The 19,013-nt window shown below is 35.0% G+C and overlaps 1 protein-coding gene across 3 annotated transcripts in view; it reads right to left on the bottom strand.

Moving 5' to 3' along the window:
- Positions 1-609: 609 nt before the first annotated feature.
- Positions 610-19,013, bottom strand: part of ALG5 (ALG5, dolichyl-phosphate beta-glucosyltransferase) — a 39,768-nt gene continuing 21,364 nt past the window's right edge. For 2 of the 3 annotated variants that reach the window (XM_025049536.1, XM_006915809.3), the window contains exons 7-10: positions 18,584-18,643; positions 13,689-13,840; positions 3,276-3,361; positions 613-815 (exon numbers count right to left, since the gene is read on the bottom strand). In XM_025049536.1, the coding sequence (XP_024905304.1) occupies positions 700-815; positions 3,276-3,361; positions 13,689-13,840; positions 18,584-18,643 (414 nt within the window). In that variant the 3' untranslated portion in view covers positions 613-699. Of the gene's footprint in view, positions 816-3,275; positions 3,362-13,688; positions 13,841-18,583; positions 18,644-19,013 lie in introns of all 3 variants that reach the window. The other variant, XM_006915808.2, reaches the window with a different exon arrangement.

The following is a 19,013-nucleotide window of genomic DNA, read 5'->3' as shown; positions in this document are numbered from 1 at the left end:
AGTAAGCACTCAGTAAATGTTAGGTATTATTATTAGTTTCTTTAAAACATCAGAAAGACTGTAATTCTGATTTGTGGATTTTTTTGTAATTGCTATTTATTAGTCTTCATAGTATCTCAAAACACGGGCTTTTGATATTAAGTAAATACATTTATTAATATTAAAATACTTTCTTTTTAATAAAGTTTCCAATTTCTAATAACATGAACTCGAGAGGGAAGGAGATAAGTACTGTACTCATATGTAAAGTTACGAAGGAGATAAATGAGACTATATGAAGGAGTGGATACCTTTATGACTGAGCCTAAATCCTTTAATATATAAATTCATAATTTTTAAACATATGTTGACTTTATTTTTAAATCCCTGAACACTGTGGTTTATATTTAAGTTCACGAGAATTATGCAAGGCACTTTAAGATTACTTCTGTCTTGTTTAAAAATTTCTCAGAATCAGTTAGTGAAAATTAATCTAAATAAACAAAATTGGTAGCAAAAGAAAATCTGACTTTTGTTAAAAACATCTGAATTTTTTTGTCCAAAAGAGGTATAAAAATTTTTATTTATGGCAGTTTATTCTTTAAAATTATCAAAAGGCAGACAATGGCATAGGTTTATCCCAGCTTTATTTAAAATTTTAATTCAAATGAAATAATGTTACACTGATACATAAGAATACAATTAAAGATGGCAAACAACCTAATTCATTTTCCTGGTTTGTTCAAGCCTCCAGGCACCAGTCATATATCGGAGTCGTATAAAAAGTAGGTCTTTGCCCATTTGAAGCCAGCTCCAAAATGGAACTAATTTAGAACCTGAAATTCAAAAATCATTAAAAATAAATTAACTTAAACGGGAGAAAATATGTCAGTTTAAAATTGTATTTTAGAATTCAGTCTACATGACCTTTGAGAGCTTCTAGTCATCTTAGTTTTATTTATATCATTTATGCATGTATGTATTCATGTACGTATATCTGTTAAACATTTAATTCCATCTATACACTTAAAAATGATTTGGGGGGACCAATTTTCATGTTTTACACACTATTTTTCAGTCTCATATGTACTACAGAGAATCAAGTACATATCTACATATAATACGAGTGAAGATTATTCATGCGATAAGAACTCTAAGACAAAAACCTAATTTTTATTCTAATTCTACCAAAGACTCAATCAGCTAAAACAAATACCACCTTAGCTTGGCCACCTTCTGGTCCTGTGGTGGCCAAGTGGCAGCGCTCCAAGCCCCGCTGACTAAAAAACTCCAACTCCTTGAGCACGTTTTAATATCTCATATTCCGTGATTTTGCCCCTTGAAATTATCTTTTTAGTAAGACAGGAAGAGCCTCCTCACCACCCCCACAATTTTACAGGTCAGGTAACGGGGGTGCCAGGTGGTAAAGTGACATGGCCAAGACCACAATGCTAATCACTGACAATTTCCCTATTTAAGGCCAACTGCTCTGACTTCTTTCTCATTTTACTTTTTCCTCAGCTTTACTGTGGTATATCTGACAAACCTGAAATACATTTAAAGTGTACAATGTAATGATTTGATATACACTGTGATATGATTACCATATCATGTTAATTAACACATCCACCTTAATTTTATTTAAGTCATTACAAAAGAATTAAACATCTTTGATGTTGAAGTGAGTGGTTTCACTAAAAACAACAAAAACGAAACATCCTGAAGTGAAATGAAACCTGGGAAGATCGAAATTGAAAAGTTCAGATAGTCCTATTATAGGGAGGAGTGACTGACTGCGCACGGCTGAGGGTTCTGGGAAGGACCAATACACAGAATACTCTTTTGAGTCCTGGTTAATAAAAAATAATACATACAAAGCAACTGAAGACGCAGCATAAAGATAAATAAGATTATTTTTACATATGAATTCAGTCTTCATGGTGAAAAGTACAGCCTATGATCAGACTTAAGACAATTTCGTCCAGACCTCTTTCTTTGTCCAAGGCTAAACAGGAATACCAATCTAATCGAATGTCTGATCCACATGTCACAGTGGATCCTTACAACTATTACTTGTCCTATACCTGCACATAAATGAACATCTGTCAGAAGCAAGGTTTAAAATTTCATTACCATCACAGAACTCTGTCAATATTAACCTTATTCTGTATTATTGATCAGGGGAAAATATTATCTTCATTCCAGAAGCAAATAAGGAATTTGAGGTACCCATAATTCGTATTAGGCACAACTATTTCTGTAATACAAATGAGCAAACGATATAAATACAAATACATTTTAACTGTTCCCCACTTCAACTTCCCATGGAGTCTACCCTGGGCATAGATCAGTGGAGACAGGTGGACAGAGCTGATCATGACAGTCTGAGCAGTCTTCTTTCCTGCTTCCCAATCTCCTTCAATCGAGGCTGCTACTGTGGAGATTCTTTCTGTAAACTCAGTGAGTCAGTAAGACTCTAAGAGGCTGGAATTCGTTCTAGACTATATAGCTTATAGGATTTCCATGCTGGTTCTTAACCTTTTTCTGTCCCTAAACAATTGGGGTTACGGAGCAATTCACGGCTTACTGCAACAATGACGCCAGGGGGAAGCCATGCTCACCTTGGGCAGAGGTGACTGTACTGTGAATTTAAGACCATTCTAAGGTAAGCAAAAGAGAAGGCTAGAATATATTTTAAATTCCACACAGCCAGAGCTGTCTAGCTTTTCTGAACAGAAATTTTCAAGAATTAGGATAAATTTCACATTATTGTATCTTAGAGATCTTTCCATTTTTGGATATATGTACAGATACCAGTAATAAATTATTTCTGAATGGTCTATGGACATTTGGAGTAAAAATTCCTTATTTAGCTTTGCATAATGGTTTGTAGGTACCCAATTGATACTCACTGACTACTGAAATAATACTAAAAACATGGCAAAAACAATAAAGTTTAACTCGAAAGACTGTCAACCTAACTTCTAGCCTCAGACCACCATGCTGTTGTCCACTGTAGCAAGTTTTACTGAATTTCTTGGGCAGCGTGGTAGGTCTACTGAAGACCCCAAGGCTGAAAAATATAGACGGCAGTAAGGCAGCTGCTGGGTGGAAGGGATTAGTAGGCAGTATGCTCTGTGGAACTGCCTCTCAGAATCGAGACAGCTGAAGGCCTGATTGGGGAAAGGTGGAAAGATGACCATTAACGCCAGCTGACTTTATTGGATGACTGTACTATCTCATGTCTCCTTCCATCCCCCAGTTAAGATCAGCTGTAACACAAACAATATACTCACCTTCAATTTCAGTCCAATTGACAGCAATTTCTGCTATTGGAATTTTAAAGAATTGTGCTATGTAAAGCAGTTCTACATCAAATGCCCTGAAATAGAAAACATACTGGTATTTATTTTTAAAAAGATAAATAGTGTAATTAAATCTCTACCTTGGCATGTTTTAAAGAAACTTAAATGGCAGATATAAAGTTTACATTATAAAACTGAAGGTCAGATTCACATAATATCAAATAGAAGCTAAACAGTTCAAGAGCTTCAAGGCAAATAAAATAATTTGGTGTGTCACTGCACAATATCTAAATGAGAAATATGGTGTCTCTATCATAACTCAGAAATTCCCAGAGGTAAAAATGGCCTCTTGGGCTCTAAGAGAAAATTTAATTTTGGAAATTTTCATGACTGATGGTTTTTAATCCTGGCTTTAACTAGCTTGAGGTACAGAATTGATAGCATTTTCAACTGATTTAGAGAGCTGATAAAACAGAACTCGGAGAAACTCTGGGACAGAATGTTCTCAGTCATTTTAGAGTTGCTTGATTACATTCTTCTAACACCAAAGGATCAAGGTTTCTTTTCTAAATACAGGGTATTTAGGGCCTGCCTGCCTTTTCCTCTTCATTTCCCCGTGCCAAACTGGACAATCCAGTATCGGTAGCTATTGGAAATGAAGCCAGTTTAGACTAGTCTGAAGTGCCCTTTGAAAATAACTACATACGTACATTGCATTTAGATATATTGTCTCGTTTTTACATACACTCTTAAAAATCCTCTCTAGTCTTAATTCCCAGTTCATCCTTCCTTCAACCCAAAGCTCCTCTTCAGTCTGCCTCTTGGTTTAGGTCAAATCTGTTCTCTTTAAAGTTTTGAATCCTGACTTAGAAGTTTTTCTGAATTCTGCTTACAAAATACTCTCAACCAGCTGCTTCCTTTCACCTGCACTGAGCTCAAAAAGAGAAGCACCCCACCTGTGCTATACTCTTCGTGCTCTTTTAACTTAAGCGCTCAAGTCCTTTACTGTTTGGTTTCATCCCTGAGTTCATTAAGGCCCCACTTTCTAGACTGCATGAAACACACTTCAAACTTCCAGTGCTTGGTTTTAAAATAGTAGCGCAGACAAGAAAATGTCTAAAACCCACTTCTATTTGATTTCCTTGGTTCCAGACAACTTGAATTTTGGAGCTTTGTCCTCTTGGCCAAACTACCATCAGCATGCGTTATGCAACTCGTTTAAATCCCAAGTATTTGGATAATTCAATATGAAAACAATTTTTTAAAACACTTAATACTTTTTCTTATCCTAATATTTACTTAAGATAAAAGCATCTACAAAAGTGTTGTGTTTTTAAAAGGACTATGTAAAACTTCTGTTAACTAGAATTGTGACACTCATGAGAGAAAGAAATAATGTGAATATTAAGTCTGGTGCTTGACTGTTAACTCTCTCCTTTAACACAAAAACAAAAAATTACCTAGTGGGCTCAGTTCTAATAATATTCAATAATCTGAACAAGATTTCGTATTTTTCTAAGGATATCAGTAATAGTTATTTATCAAAGACACAATACAACATACGGATGAATGAAATGGAGTGGAGGAAATAACACTGATTAATTGATATTACTTTATATTAAAAAAAACTAAAAGGACAATTCATTTTCCAAACTATTATTTTTATTATATCCTTCTTTCCTTAAAAATTTTAGAAGACATGTTTATTTTTTAAAAATTGCAGTTCACATCACCATATTATAAGAGAGAAATCTGTTACAATAGCAAACATTATAATTAAAATTCCAAGGACTTCTGGGTAGAACTTTATGCTATTACAGAGAAGCAGTATAAGGGTTAGTCTCAAACTAAGATGCTTTCACGTGTTCTGGCAAATGTGGGAGGGCTGAGCCACCACGTTTTCTTTTGCCATTCAGTTCCTGGTGTAGTTAATTACCTCATGGACAGATACATTCCTGGAGAACAAAGAGCATGCTGAGACCCTGCTAAACAAAGCAGCCACATACTTACCCTACAGTTCCCTCCTGAAATCCAACTAAAATTAAAACAGCAATGATGGAATAAAAATACAAAATGACAGTAATAAAAAACTTTTTCTGAAAGTTAAGAAAGGAACTAGACAAGCAGTAACTCTGAAAAGCAGAAAGTGGCAGTGGGAGAAGCCTAGAGGCAGGTAATGGCTACCAGAAAGCCCCACGAAAGCTAAGGCATCAGAGGACGCAAAGGACATCTACAAGTAGGGTGCAGGTGGGGCCGCAAACAGGAGGGCTCATGGAAAATCTGCATGAGGTTTTCCTTTCCTCCAAATGGGTCACACCTCCTAAGCAGGAGAACAAAGGATTCTACTTTCGTGAAAAAGACAGCCTAAAAGACAATGACAGTTGGGAGTTTCCCATACAAAATGGCCTTACTATTTAATCTGTAGTGAAATCTACTAGTAAATCAGAGGCTTTGATCATGCATACAGCTTCTGATGAGCTTTTTAGTACCACACTAAAGACATCTGAGGATAGACTTTAACAATAAAAAGGAACATAAAAAAACTGGAGTGACAGAAACAATATAGGAAAAGTAGAAAATGTCAGTTTTAAATGAGACATCAAGAGAAGCAGTGGAAAATACTAGTCAAAAAACAAGAATAGATTTTAAAAAATTAATACTGGAAATCAAAAAATTTTAGAAAATTAAAAATCTGAGAGCAGAAATAAAAATTCAAATGGTAAAACTGAGGAAATCTCCTCAATAGAAGAAAAATAGAACAAAGGTGAGAAGATAAAATTACAGGCTCAGTAAAGATGTTCCACATCTGTTTCCTAAGAGAACAGAAAAGAGGGAGAGGAATTGTCAAAGAAATGATTAAAGGACATTTCTCAGAAGTGAAGGACAGATTTAGATAGCCTATTAAGTACTCAACAAAACACGTAAAAGAGAGCCATGTTAAATTCCTGACTCATGATATTTCAAAACACCATGGAGAAAGCTTCCAAAGGTGGGGACAGAAACAACATACTGTACACAAGAAATCAAGATTCAGGTTATCCACGGGAACTGAACTTCGCAGAACCACTGAATGCTGAAGACAAAGAGAGCAACGCTTTCAAAATCCTAAAAAAAAGTGATTCCAACCTATATTTTTTTCTCCAGCTAACTTTTTGACGAATGTGAGAGGAGAATAAAGATACTTTTTCACATGCAACATCTCAGTTTCTTTCTCATATTTTTACAAAGTTTAATAGAGGACATGTCCTACTCTAATAGAGGTATAAACCAAGGAAAAGGAAGTGGGGGCTGTGTCTGCACAGGAGGCCAAAAAACCAAAAAGGTGACAGTCAGCAGGATGTCTCCAAGAATTCATACTCCTGACAGTGTGAGCATAAGTATGTGACAGATCCATAGCATAATAATGTAAGCAAAAAACTCCAGATAGTTATCTTTAGGAAAACAAAAAGTACTCTAACAAGAAAGGTAATATCCACATTGCACCCTGTGGCTCAAATGTGACTATCTTTATGCAGCTTTAATAATCAATACTGATCTAACCAAAAATTATTTTAAAATAGTATTGAAAGAATAAGTGTGGAGAGTGTACAGAAGTTTAAGAGAACTAAGTACATATCCATTGATTTCCTATTTTGGAAAGTACTATCTAAAACTGAATAATAGAGAAATAGCTGTTTAGACTCATTATTTTGAATGTGAAAACAAATACCACAAAGAAACAGTAAAGAGTTAAAAGTAGCTATAATTAGGGAGTAGGAATTGAGGAAGGAGGAAGGTGGGGCAACTGTATTTTGTCAGTTATGGAACTGACTTTAAATTATTAATATGTATAACACTGATTAAAAATAGAAAGCATTCATCAGAAGAAAGTACATTTCAAAAAATTCATTTTTAAAATTACTATAAATTGGGTCAAATTATACCTTAACATTAAATAGGAAGACTTTAGGTAAGGTACAGTTGTGAGGATGGACATTATGTATTTATATTTAACATTATGTCATATATATATATATCTAACATTACCCATACTCACGTCTCTAATTCTGAATAAAAGAGATGCCTACAGTGTTTTAACTTCAACTATAATCCTTGATGTTTTCTAATACCTAGAAACTATACTTGGATTTTCTGAAAGTTATGAGAAAAACTTCAACAAATCTTTACAATAAATCTTGTAAGAAACAAGTCTAAGGTGACACTCACATGGAAATAAGTACATGCCAAACTTTGTTTCTATAACTTATGCTGCATGAGAAAAAATATATTTTTTCTTTAGTTTTTCTTGATTTAAAGTGCAAGAACAGAGGCATTTAAATGAAAACCACTGATGAAACATGACTACAGTGAAGGGTATACTGCTAATCAAGTTGATACATGCATATTTGGTGGTTCTCCTTTAAAGTACAAAATCAACATAATTGGACCCTAAAGAGAGATAAGAGAGGCTAGATTTTTAAGTCAGGTCAATATTAAGTCAATCAACTCCAAAATAAAAAATTTAAAAGGTATGCACAGCTTCCAGTCAAGATAGGTAAATGCTGAGCTCACCTCCTCTCATGACCACATCAAAGTTACAACTAAACTACAGAACAACTGTCATTGAAAATCACCTGAAGTCTAGATGAGCAGGAGTCCTACAACTAAGGACACAAATGGGCTGGTCCTACACCCACAAGTGGTTGTTAAAAATGAGCAGGGATATGGCAGCTGCAGAGGTCTCCACTGAGGGCGGAGAGGTCCCAGCCTTACATCAGGCTCTCCAGCCCAGGGTTCCAGTGCCGGGAGGAGAAGACTCCACAACTTCTGACTATGAAAACAGTGGAGGTTGTGGCTGAGTGAAATGGAGAGCTGCAGGAGTCCCAGGTGTTCCTCTTAAAGGGCCTGCACATGAACTCACTCGCTGACGGACTCACTCGCTCTGAGCTCCAGTGCTAGGGCAGCAGCTCAAAAGGTGCCAGGGACATATGGGAGGAAATGAATTGTCTGGCTTCAGGGCGAGGGCTGGAGGGGTGGCTTTCTTCAAGAGAGAAGTAGGACAAAAACCACTGTTGCTTTGTTGAGCCCTCCCACCATCCCCACACCCCACCTGTAAGTGCAGGTAGGCTCCAAGTCCGAGTATCCATCAACCTGGCTAATACCATTCACTCCGCCCTAGTGATTCCCTGAGACCCCATGCCATCCAACTTTCAGGCCCACCCATGATGCTTCCAGTGGCTTACAAACAGCCTGTCTTGGCTCATGCTATAGACTTTCCTAAAATCTCCCAAAGGTTCTCAAACCACAAATAGGCAGCATTAGGCCTTGGTGTGCCCCATATACCTCTTTCTGAGCAGCCCCCAGCCTGGTACTAGTGGCAGCTAGCCTCACTTTGTAGTTTCGCCTTTCCCAGGCATCTCCAAGGCCAGCAAAAGTGGCAATCATCTTCAGGTCACTTTGTAGCTCATACCAAGTGGCCTCGGGCAGGCCATAGGCAGCGGCTAACCTCAGTTTGCACCAGAGGCCCTACTCAGAGGCCTTAGACCAACACATCCAATGGTCAGCTTCAGATGGTATCAGAGCATCCCTCAAGCACTTTTGCAAATGAAACATCCAAAGGGGAGACTCAGCAGGCACCAGAGTCCCACTAAAGTCCATCTTGCTCCACAGGGTCAGCCCTTGCACAACAGCTCCTCCAATGTAGTCACAGCCAGTCCTCACAATCAATCAACCTGAGAGTCAATCCTTCCTACTGATGTGACAACAGCAACCAAGACTCAACTACAAAGGAGGGTACACACAAGGGGCACACCTGGAGCACCCAGCTCATGTGACCAGGGAGACTGTGCCACTGGGCCCCATAGGATACCTAATACATAAGGCTACTCTACTAAGTCTGGGAGATATAGCAGCCCTTCCTAATACGAAAAAACAAACACAAGTAGGCAGCCAAAATGGGGAGAAAACATGTCCCAAATGAAAGAACAGAACAAAGTGTCAGAAAAAGGATGAAACAAAATGGAGACAAGCAATCTACCAGATGCAGAGTCCTAAAAGCTGGTTATGAGGATGCTCAATGATCTCCGTGAGAACTTCAACAAAGAGAAAGGAAATATAAAAATGGAGATAGAAAACATAAAAAAGAACCAGTAAGAAATGAAGAATACATTCTTCATTTCTTCACAGATTCAGTATCGAATCTGTGATTTAGAAGAGAAGGTAACAGAAAACACACAATCAAAACAGCATAAATAAATGAATGAATGAATGAATGAATAAATAAATAAATGAAAACCAAAAAAATAAGGATAATTTAAGGGGCCTCTGGGACATCAAGCATACCAAAATTCGCATCATATGGGTACCAAAAGAAGAGAGAAAGCAAGAAATTGAGAATGTATTTGATGAAATAATGACTGAAAACTTTCCTAACCTGGCTAAAGGAAATAAACATACAAACCAAGGAAGCACAGAGTCTCAAACATGGAAAAAAAAAAAAAAAATGAACTCAATTAGGCCCACACCAAGACACATCAAAATTAAAATGTCAAAAGTTAAAGACAAAAAGAGACTCTTTATAAGTAGCAAGAGAAAAGCAGTTACCTACAAGGGAGCTCCCATAAGAATGTTAGCTTATTTCTCCACAGAAACTTTGCAAGCCAGACAAGACTGGCATGAAATATTCCAAGTGATAAAAAGCAAGAACTTACAACCAAGATTACCCAGCAAAGCTATCATTCAGAATCAAAGGACAGATAAAGAGCTTCCCAGAAAAGAAAGAGCTAAAAGAGTTCATTAACACCAAAGCAGTATTATAAGAAATGTTAAAGGGACTTCTTTAAAAAGAGGAGGAAAAAAAAGATCAGAAATATGAATAATAAAACAGCAATAACTACATATCTAGCAACAATTACTTTAAATGAAAATAGATTAAAAGCTCTCATCAAAAGATAGGGTGACTGAATGGATAAGAAAACAAAACCCTTACATATGCTGCCTACGAGAGACTCACTTCTGATCACAAGACACATAGACTGAGGGTGAGGGGATAGAAAAGATAGTTCATGAAAATGGAAACAAACAAAAGTATGGGGTGGCAATATTTACACTGGACAAAATAGACTTTAAAACAAAGGCTGTAACAAGAGACAAAGAAGGACCCAGTTATCCCACTTCTGCGTATTTATCCAAAGAAACCCAAAACACGACTTTGAAGGGACATGTGAATCCATATGTTCACTGTAGAATTTACAGTAGCCAAGATATGGAAGCAACCTAAGTGTCCATCAACAGGTGAATGAATAAAAACAAAGTAGTACATATGTACAAGGGAATATTACTCAGCTATAAAAAAGAATGAAATCTTGTCATCTGCGACAACGTGGATGGACCTAAAGGGTATTATGCTAAGTGAAATAAGTCAGATAGAGGAAGACAAATAGCCTATTATTTCATTTACATGTGTTAACCTAAGGAAACAAATAAAGGAACAAATAAAACAGAAACAAACTCATAGATACAGAGAAGATTTTGATGGTTGCCAGATGGGAGTGGGGTTGGAAGTGAGTGACAAGGTGGAAAGAATTAATCACAAATTGGTAGTTATAAAACAGTTACAGGGATGTAAAGTATAGCATACGAATATAGACAATAATACTGTAATAAATATGCATGGTATCAGATGGGTACTAGATTTATCAGGGTGATCACTTCAAAAGTTACATAAATATCTAATCACTATGTTATACACCTGAAACCAATATAACATCATATATAAGCTGTAATCGAAAAAAAAAATTATTTAAAAAAAGGGCATGTACCTGGACATAACATTTAAGGAAGAAAAAAAGAAAAAATGTTCTGTAAGTTAAAAAAAGAAAACCATAATACCCTAGAACTGTGTTGTCCAATGCAGTAGCCACTAGTTACACGTGGCTACTGGGCACTTGAAATGTTGCTAGTCTGAACTGAGATGTACTGTAATTTGAAGATATAGTATAAAGAATGTAAAATATCTCAACTTTTCTTCATACTGAATGCATTGTGAAATGACAATATTTTTATATTATGTTAAATAAAATACAGAAATGAATTTCATCTGTTTTACTTTTTTAATATGGCTTACTAGGAAATTTAAAATTACATATATAGCTTGCATTCATGTCTTATATTTCTACAGGTTGATCCTGCCCTAGAACAATCCTGACAAGAATCCTTGAAGATTTTTAAGTTATCAATCCTGACTCTAATGTTTTTCACTTGTAAATCCTTCCTTTCAAACTAGAAAGAAACTAGTTTTTGACCCTAGTACTGGACGTAATAGCTAATTGAGAAATATTTAATGCAGAGAGGCTTTACTTCCAAAGTGGCTTCTTAAGTTAGATTCTCTGATTTTGGAGTTCATTAACTATCACTATATTTTAGTCTTCAACGTAATAGAAACACATATCTTAATTTGAAGACCAATATACATTAGTTTAGATGTTTTAACCTACATAAAAAAGACTAAAAAACACATTTAAATGATAATTTTAATTCTGAAACTACAGTTTCTCTAAAGTTATTGGGGGGTATATGATATCTATTTCTAGGGAAATAACAGATCTTTGCAAATTGATTCGTGAAAGTTGAGAGACTATAAAAAAGAACATTCCCACCATGAACAGAATTCACAGAGAACCCATGACTAACACTAAGTATTAATTTTTTCAACAATATTTATTGAGTACCTATGATGTGCCAGGTACTCTATTAGATAGTGGAATATTCCAGTAAGCAAAATCGTCTAGCTTTTGTGGAGCTTATATTTTAATAAAGAGAAACATTACACAAATAAGAAAAACCTACGTATGTGATAGGGCTACAAAGAAAGGCCTACAGTACTGCAACAGTCTACAAGTAGGGGTATCTAATCTAGTTTGGAGAGTGAGGGCTGGCTGTCCTAAGGATGACCTGAAGGATAGGAGAAGCTGAGAAGGGGGTGGTGAGAAGGAAAGAATCCGCATGTGGAGACTCAGGTGGGCCACACTAGGCAATCAACACTGATATTGCACATTAGTGTACCTCTCAAGGCCATGGGAAGCCACTGAAGGATTGTTAAGCAGAAGAGGTGCATTTGATTTATCACTTTTAATTTTTGAAAAGATCCCTTGAGCTGCAGCACAGGAAATGATGATGTCCTGGATGTCGGTGGTAAGCTGAAGAGAAATGGAGGGACATAAAAGCTAAAATCCATAGGCCTTGCTCATGCACTGGTTATGTGGAAGAGCTGTGGGGGATGCCGGGGCTGAGCACAAGGCTTCAAGCTTCTGAGCGACAGTGGTATTCACAGGTCGAGAGCTCAGGAGAGGTTGGGGATACAGATATGCCGAGGGAACAGCATATTTCAGGACAGAGAGCTGAGAAGTATCGAATGCTGCTGAAAGATTAATTAAGACAATGCATGGTCATAATAAATATGACTACTGAATTTAATAACTTGAGGGTAACCAGATGTTTAGATGGAGTGATGAAGGAAAACCCACATAAGGTGGGGTGAGGAGTAAGTGTGAATGAGAAAATGGAGACAGTGAACACCCACCAGTCTCTCAGGAAAAGATCAGCTAGAGCTAGAGGGGTGTTGGTGGGGGAGCAATGGAGAGTTTTCTTTTTAATGGCAAGAGAAATTTAAACTTGTTTTAAAAACTGATGGGAAAGATGTTGAAGTTGAGAGAAAAAACTGTATAAGAAGAAAATAAGCAAACATGATTAGGTAGAGGGTGGAAGGAGCATATGGCCATGTCACCCTGAACAAGCCCGATCCTGACTGATCTCGGAAGCTAAGCAGGGTCAGGCCTCATTAATACTTGGATGGGAGACCACCTAGGAAGACTAGGTGCTGCAGGTGTAAAAAATAAAAAAATAAGGGATTGTAAGCTGACAAGGTCCTTGCAATCTGAGAGGTCAACCAAGGGTTGCCTCGCCTAAAAAAATCAATCAATTAATTAATTAATTAATTTAAAAAGAAGGTGGAAGGGATGTAGAAGTCAAAGGATTGGTCTTGGGCAGGAAGGAGAACTTACTCCTGCAAAAGGAAGCACAGGAGAGAAAGTGGGCGCCCTCTTTTGCTTTGATATTTCTGAGCTTTTTCTTTTTTCCTCAAAGAAAAAAAGGAAGCTTAAGGAAACAGGATGTTTTCAGACCTTTCAATTTACACTGTCCATAATTAAGGTGAATTCATAATTTTATACCTGATGTTTGGTTTGAGATTTTCAAAGTAAGACTCAACCCAGTAAAAGTATAAAGGCACAGATTCAGTTTACATATATAAGTGTCAATTTTGTTTAAACCCGGATGTTCATTACGAGGATACAGGGCTGCTTCTCATTACTTGGGAAAATTGCTGTATAATAAGATATACCCGATACATTCCAGTTAGGAACCTACCATCGTTCAATGTGTAGAGATGAAAACGTCCGTGAAGCTGCTTCTCGAGTTAATAATTTGAACCCACACTGTGTGTCCCTGATTCCTTTGACACAAAGAAACCACACCAGAAAGTGGAATCCATACATGAGAAGAGTACGGAAGTAAGAACGCTGAAACAAAGACAATATAAATGACTTTTCCATTTATCTGTAAAGGAGACATTGAAAATACCTGGCTGTAGACAACCGCAATCAATATTTAATTGGCTGGGTAGATCTTATATAAAACACCACTGGTTCCATTAGCTGCACTGGCACAGTATATTAATAGAAATCGTGAAGATGCTGTCTGCTCAGAGCAATGCAGAGGCAGTAAAGAAGTAGTAACTCATTCTCTGGGAATTGCATCAGACAAGAACCACGGTGCCAGTGTGAGGTCAGAGCTTCGGTCTCCCAGAAGAAGCACAGCATAGCAGTTTTGGGCTGCTATGAGCAAGGAGAACATCTCATTCACCTACACATTTTGTGCCTCTTTGCCTCAAATATATTTCAGTTTCAAAAAGGTGAGTTACCAGAATATCTTGAAAAACAAAACAGTAAGATTTGAACTTCAAGTTCAATACTTAGCTAATGAAAATACTGATAAAAGAGGTATAGCATAATGTCACAAAAGTTAGAAACTAACAAGGAATTTGAAATAAAAACCCAGTCTCTCTAATTAGGTACGACACATATCTTATATAACAGATTTTAATGATTAAGTTCTTTAACACTTTGAATATTAAACTTAAGTAGTCTTTAATCCTGAGTATTCACTATTGGTATTAGTGATTAATTTTATTTTTAGTAATAGCAGAACATAACATTCCATTATTAACACTCCAAACTTTAAAACATTATAATAATAGATCATTAATTATCATTTTATTCAAGACTTTCCTATTTAGAATTTAAAAAGACAGGATCTCTTTAAATTTTCTATAATTAAGGTGAATAGACCCATGGAAAGATACATTACACATGGCCAGTAGAGTCTATGCAGAATATTTAATATCTCATTCTAGTAAATAAAGGCCCCTTCCTCCTTTTGGCTTTTGTTTTTCATTATTGCCATCTTTAGTATCATTCTTCATTCACACAGCTTTTTCTGTCATCATGGAACAGAACCATGACTCAACACTGTTAACACGATATGAGTAGAAACAAAACTACTACACTAAGCGGACCTATACTCAAATCCTGGTTCCATAATAATTAGCAGGGTGACCGTGAGCAAGTTATTTCCACTCTCCGCATCTATCGAATGGGAACGAAAATGCCTACCTCACATAGTTATTTTAAGGATTAACTGAGATTAACCAAGTGTTTGGCATAGGAAGTAACAGGAACTCAATAAATGTTTTTAATAAAGGAAGAAAGCTTGAAAACTCACTTTAACCTTCTGACCACAATTTCACTTGTGTATTAAATAGGGCAAAAAGGGGCAGAAAAATAAAATACTTATCGATACAGTATGCAAAACAAACTTTTTGAAAGGATCTAACACTTCCCATTTATCACCTAGAATCGCTAGTTATGTTTTGATGTAAATATATCTTACCTCTCTAAGTAGATAGGGCAGAAACCTCATCTTAATATACTTTGGGAATCTCACAACAGCTGGCTCAGTGCCTTCCATGTAAAATACTTCCAATAAATACTGGTTGACTGATTAAACCTCCAAAAGAGCATTTATGCTTAGGAAAGGAACAAATAGAAATTGAAAGATAGAAAAATAAAAATTAAAAGGTAGAAAAAATAATACCTATATTCTCCTTGAACGATTTTTAATATGATAAATGAGCTTTATAGTTATAAAATAAAAAGATTCATGACTGCTTTTGCTTGGCTGTTGATAGAATTTTGTTTGTTGTAGGATAACGGCTATTTTTAAAAAACTAGAAATGTGGAGTTCACATGGATACCTTAACTTATTTGATTTGTAACATATTTAAATGCATAAGATGATAAACTAGAAAAAGGAGAATTTTTAATTTTAAAAACTTGGAAAAATGTCTTAAAATTTAGAAGACATCTAAAATATATTATAGGATATACAGTTAAATAAAGCTAACAAAATCACAGAATAACATGAACTTCTCAAGTAGATGTTTAAAAACCTGAAGAAAAAATTTACTACTTCAATATTAACAATAACCTCTCTGTTTATGAAACAAATAAGACATTCAGGTGAAATTTAAAGCTGACTGGTAATTTCATTATCTTAAAATAAAAAGTTCAAAGAAGTCTCAAGACTTAAGCAAAGACTTGTCAAAGAAAATCTAAAGATGTCAAATAGATAGTAATGAATTCTATTTTGACTCTTTTAAGAGTGATAAATTCAAGAAAATCCAGATAACAAACACTATCGTTACATCTGTTATACAGAACAAATGGGAATATGAACACATTAAAGGATGCTAAAAGACCCATCAGTGCTGTATCACGTTCATCTTCCAAGAGAGCAATAGAACAGGGTTAAGTGAGAATGTGTATACAGCTATGTAGGAAAGATAAGTCTAAGAACTATGCATTTAAGCTACTGAAGTAGCTGTTTATTATCTTGATTATTAATTCTTTTATAACTTTTTCACTGCCCACCATACAAAGGTTTATATTACCGATGACACGTTAAGACAGAACCCAAGTGGCTTGGAAATGGAAGGTCATGCTGCGGTTTCTAGGCCATGTGGCAGATGTGTGTGTTGTCTCTTGGAGAGAACCTTCTACAAGTCACATAGGGTTCAATGAAAGCATCTAGACTTGAACTACAAGCCTACTGAGCAGCAGCTGTACATAGCATCTGCAGCAGACAACTGCTGATCTCTAGTCAGTGGATCAGTTTATTCTTTCTTTATATAAGAATAAAAGAGTAGCAGCCAATCCTGTGGGATCCAAACGCACTAAATCAATCACTTAGTTTTAGAGAAGGAGGAATGGATAGACATGAAAATGTTAATTATAAACACGCAGACCCTGGGATAGAGCCCTTGATGTCTGACAAAAACCAGAACTGGGTAAAAGATTTAGACCATAGCACAGTCTCATTTAAATACTATTCTAGGAAAGAGTCAGAGTTTTCAATAGTTCTAAGTGAAAAGAATTTACAGCATTAAAAATAGAACCAAAAAAACAGTTCCTTTCTATTGCCACTCACAATAAACACAGGTCCCAACTATCTCTTGCATTGATTACTTCAATACCTTCTTAATCACTGCTTCCTATTTCTCCAACCTTGCTTTATCCTTCACCAAGCAGATTATCCTTCCTCCCCCATTATTAGTTTTAAAAAGGAAAAAAATTTACTGACAAAACCATTAAATTAATATCAGTCTATTTTCATTAAGTGCTACTATTTGCATAGATATTTTTATATAATTATACTGTATTTATAATACCATACTTTTTTTATATGACCTACTATTTTAGGTATTTTCCCATGTTATATAGTTTCCATTTTCATCTATTTTATTGTCTGCATGGTATTTCATGCAGAGAAAATATATTTTCTAGTGTTGGAATTTAGTATTTCATACTTTTTAGTATTTTATAATTATAACTAATGTGCTGAATATCTTGGACATATATTTCTTTTATCTCTCATGTATCAGTAAAATGATGAAGTTGGACTAGCTAATCTCTAAATTCTTTGTTTTAAATTTCTAAAAATATGATATTCTCTATGGTTAATAGATTAATTTTTTTCAAATACCAATGAAAGTCCATAGAGATATAGAATACTGGACTAGATGCTGAAGATGTTAAATAATTTATTTCTTAAAAAAGGAGAGTGTAGGTTTCCACATTTAAGCATAATCCTTAAGGTTTTATGACTTTGCCATCAGTTTATCTTGAAAAAAATTAAAATTTCTTAATATTTTACTTCAGAATCATTGAGGGAAAAGTTCAATCTTTTATTCCACTGGTTCTCAAACTCTGGTATGCATAAGGAAATTGTTAAAAATGCAGGCTCCTGGTCCCATGGCCAGAGTATGATTCAGTGTGTCTGGAACTGGCCTAGCAATATGCATTAAAAAAACAAAACAAACAAAAAAACACCTCCTGAGATAATTATGACCTTGTACTGAAAAATACAGCTTTATTCTTGATCTATTTGACTACTCTAGTAGAGGAATAGTAAGAAAATAATGGATAATTACTGGGCTTGATACACTAGGCTTCCATCTCTAAGTAAAAAAATAATTAAAATTAAAAAAAACCATTGCCGAATCACTACATTGTACACCTAAAACTAATATAATATTGTTATGTCAATGGTAAATTTTTTTTAATTAAAAAAAACATAGTATAGAATAATTCTTTAATATTTATTCCTTCAAGTTACTCCAGCTTTTCTAGCCTAATCTATAAATTACAAAATGAACAATTTATTGTCTTCAGTGATTTTCTTTTTTAATATTCTAAAAAGGGCAATTACAACTTGTCAAATTTTAAGGTGTAGTGTTTTTCTAAGATGAACAAAGTTAAAAAAAAAAACTTTTAACTTTGAATGAAACCCAAAATATAATACTGAAGTGTGCCAATATGGAAAAACTGATAGGTTCAAAATGAATCATTTAGAAAAGTTTGCCATATATCATAACTGAAAGGAGACTCTGTGTGTCTTAAAAAAATATATCAAAAAGAGCTGCTTGCATCCAAAGTCAAAGTCTACATTCTTATTGTATACTCGTTAAAAAAAAATCAATTCTTAAATGTGCTAGTCCTTCAAAAACTTTCCAAAAAGAAAGTTATTTTCTTTTCTTTTGAGAGGAATCTCATTTTTATGAGATTAAACATGAAAGCTTATTTCACGCTAATGTATATGTAAAAAAGGAAAAAACTACTGATCTATCCAGTTAATGAAAGTCTCACCTGAGCAATAGAGTCCTTTTTCAAATGAGCTCGTGACCCACATGCAATAGCCATTTGATCCTGATGAAAAAGGAAAAAGCAATTAAAAATGTCTCAATATTTAAATTTCATTAATAAAAATATTTATTTCAATGTAAATATCTTATATTTTAGAAACTGATTTTTTGAAAAGTAACATTAAATATCCTTAAAAGTTTACTGAGGAGTTCATAATATATACTGCTTCAAGAAGCCTAACTGTATTTACTAAGAGGATACTATTCAAGGATAAATAAAAGGGGCATGTATTATTTCAAAATCCATCTATCTAAATAATTTTTCTAATTAAATGTACTATATTAATATAAAAAAATTAGAATTAGAAAGAAGAGTTATCTGTAGATGGTGTGACTTTATAATCATTACATTCTAAAAAATCTAAGAATATCAA

This window comes from Pteropus alecto, unplaced genomic scaffold, assembly GCF_000325575.1.
Source record: "Pteropus alecto unplaced genomic scaffold, ASM32557v1 scaffold16, whole genome shotgun sequence".
Taxonomy (NCBI): domain Eukaryota; kingdom Metazoa; phylum Chordata; class Mammalia; order Chiroptera; family Pteropodidae; genus Pteropus; species Pteropus alecto.
This window is presented reverse-complemented; position numbering and strand designations above follow the sequence as displayed.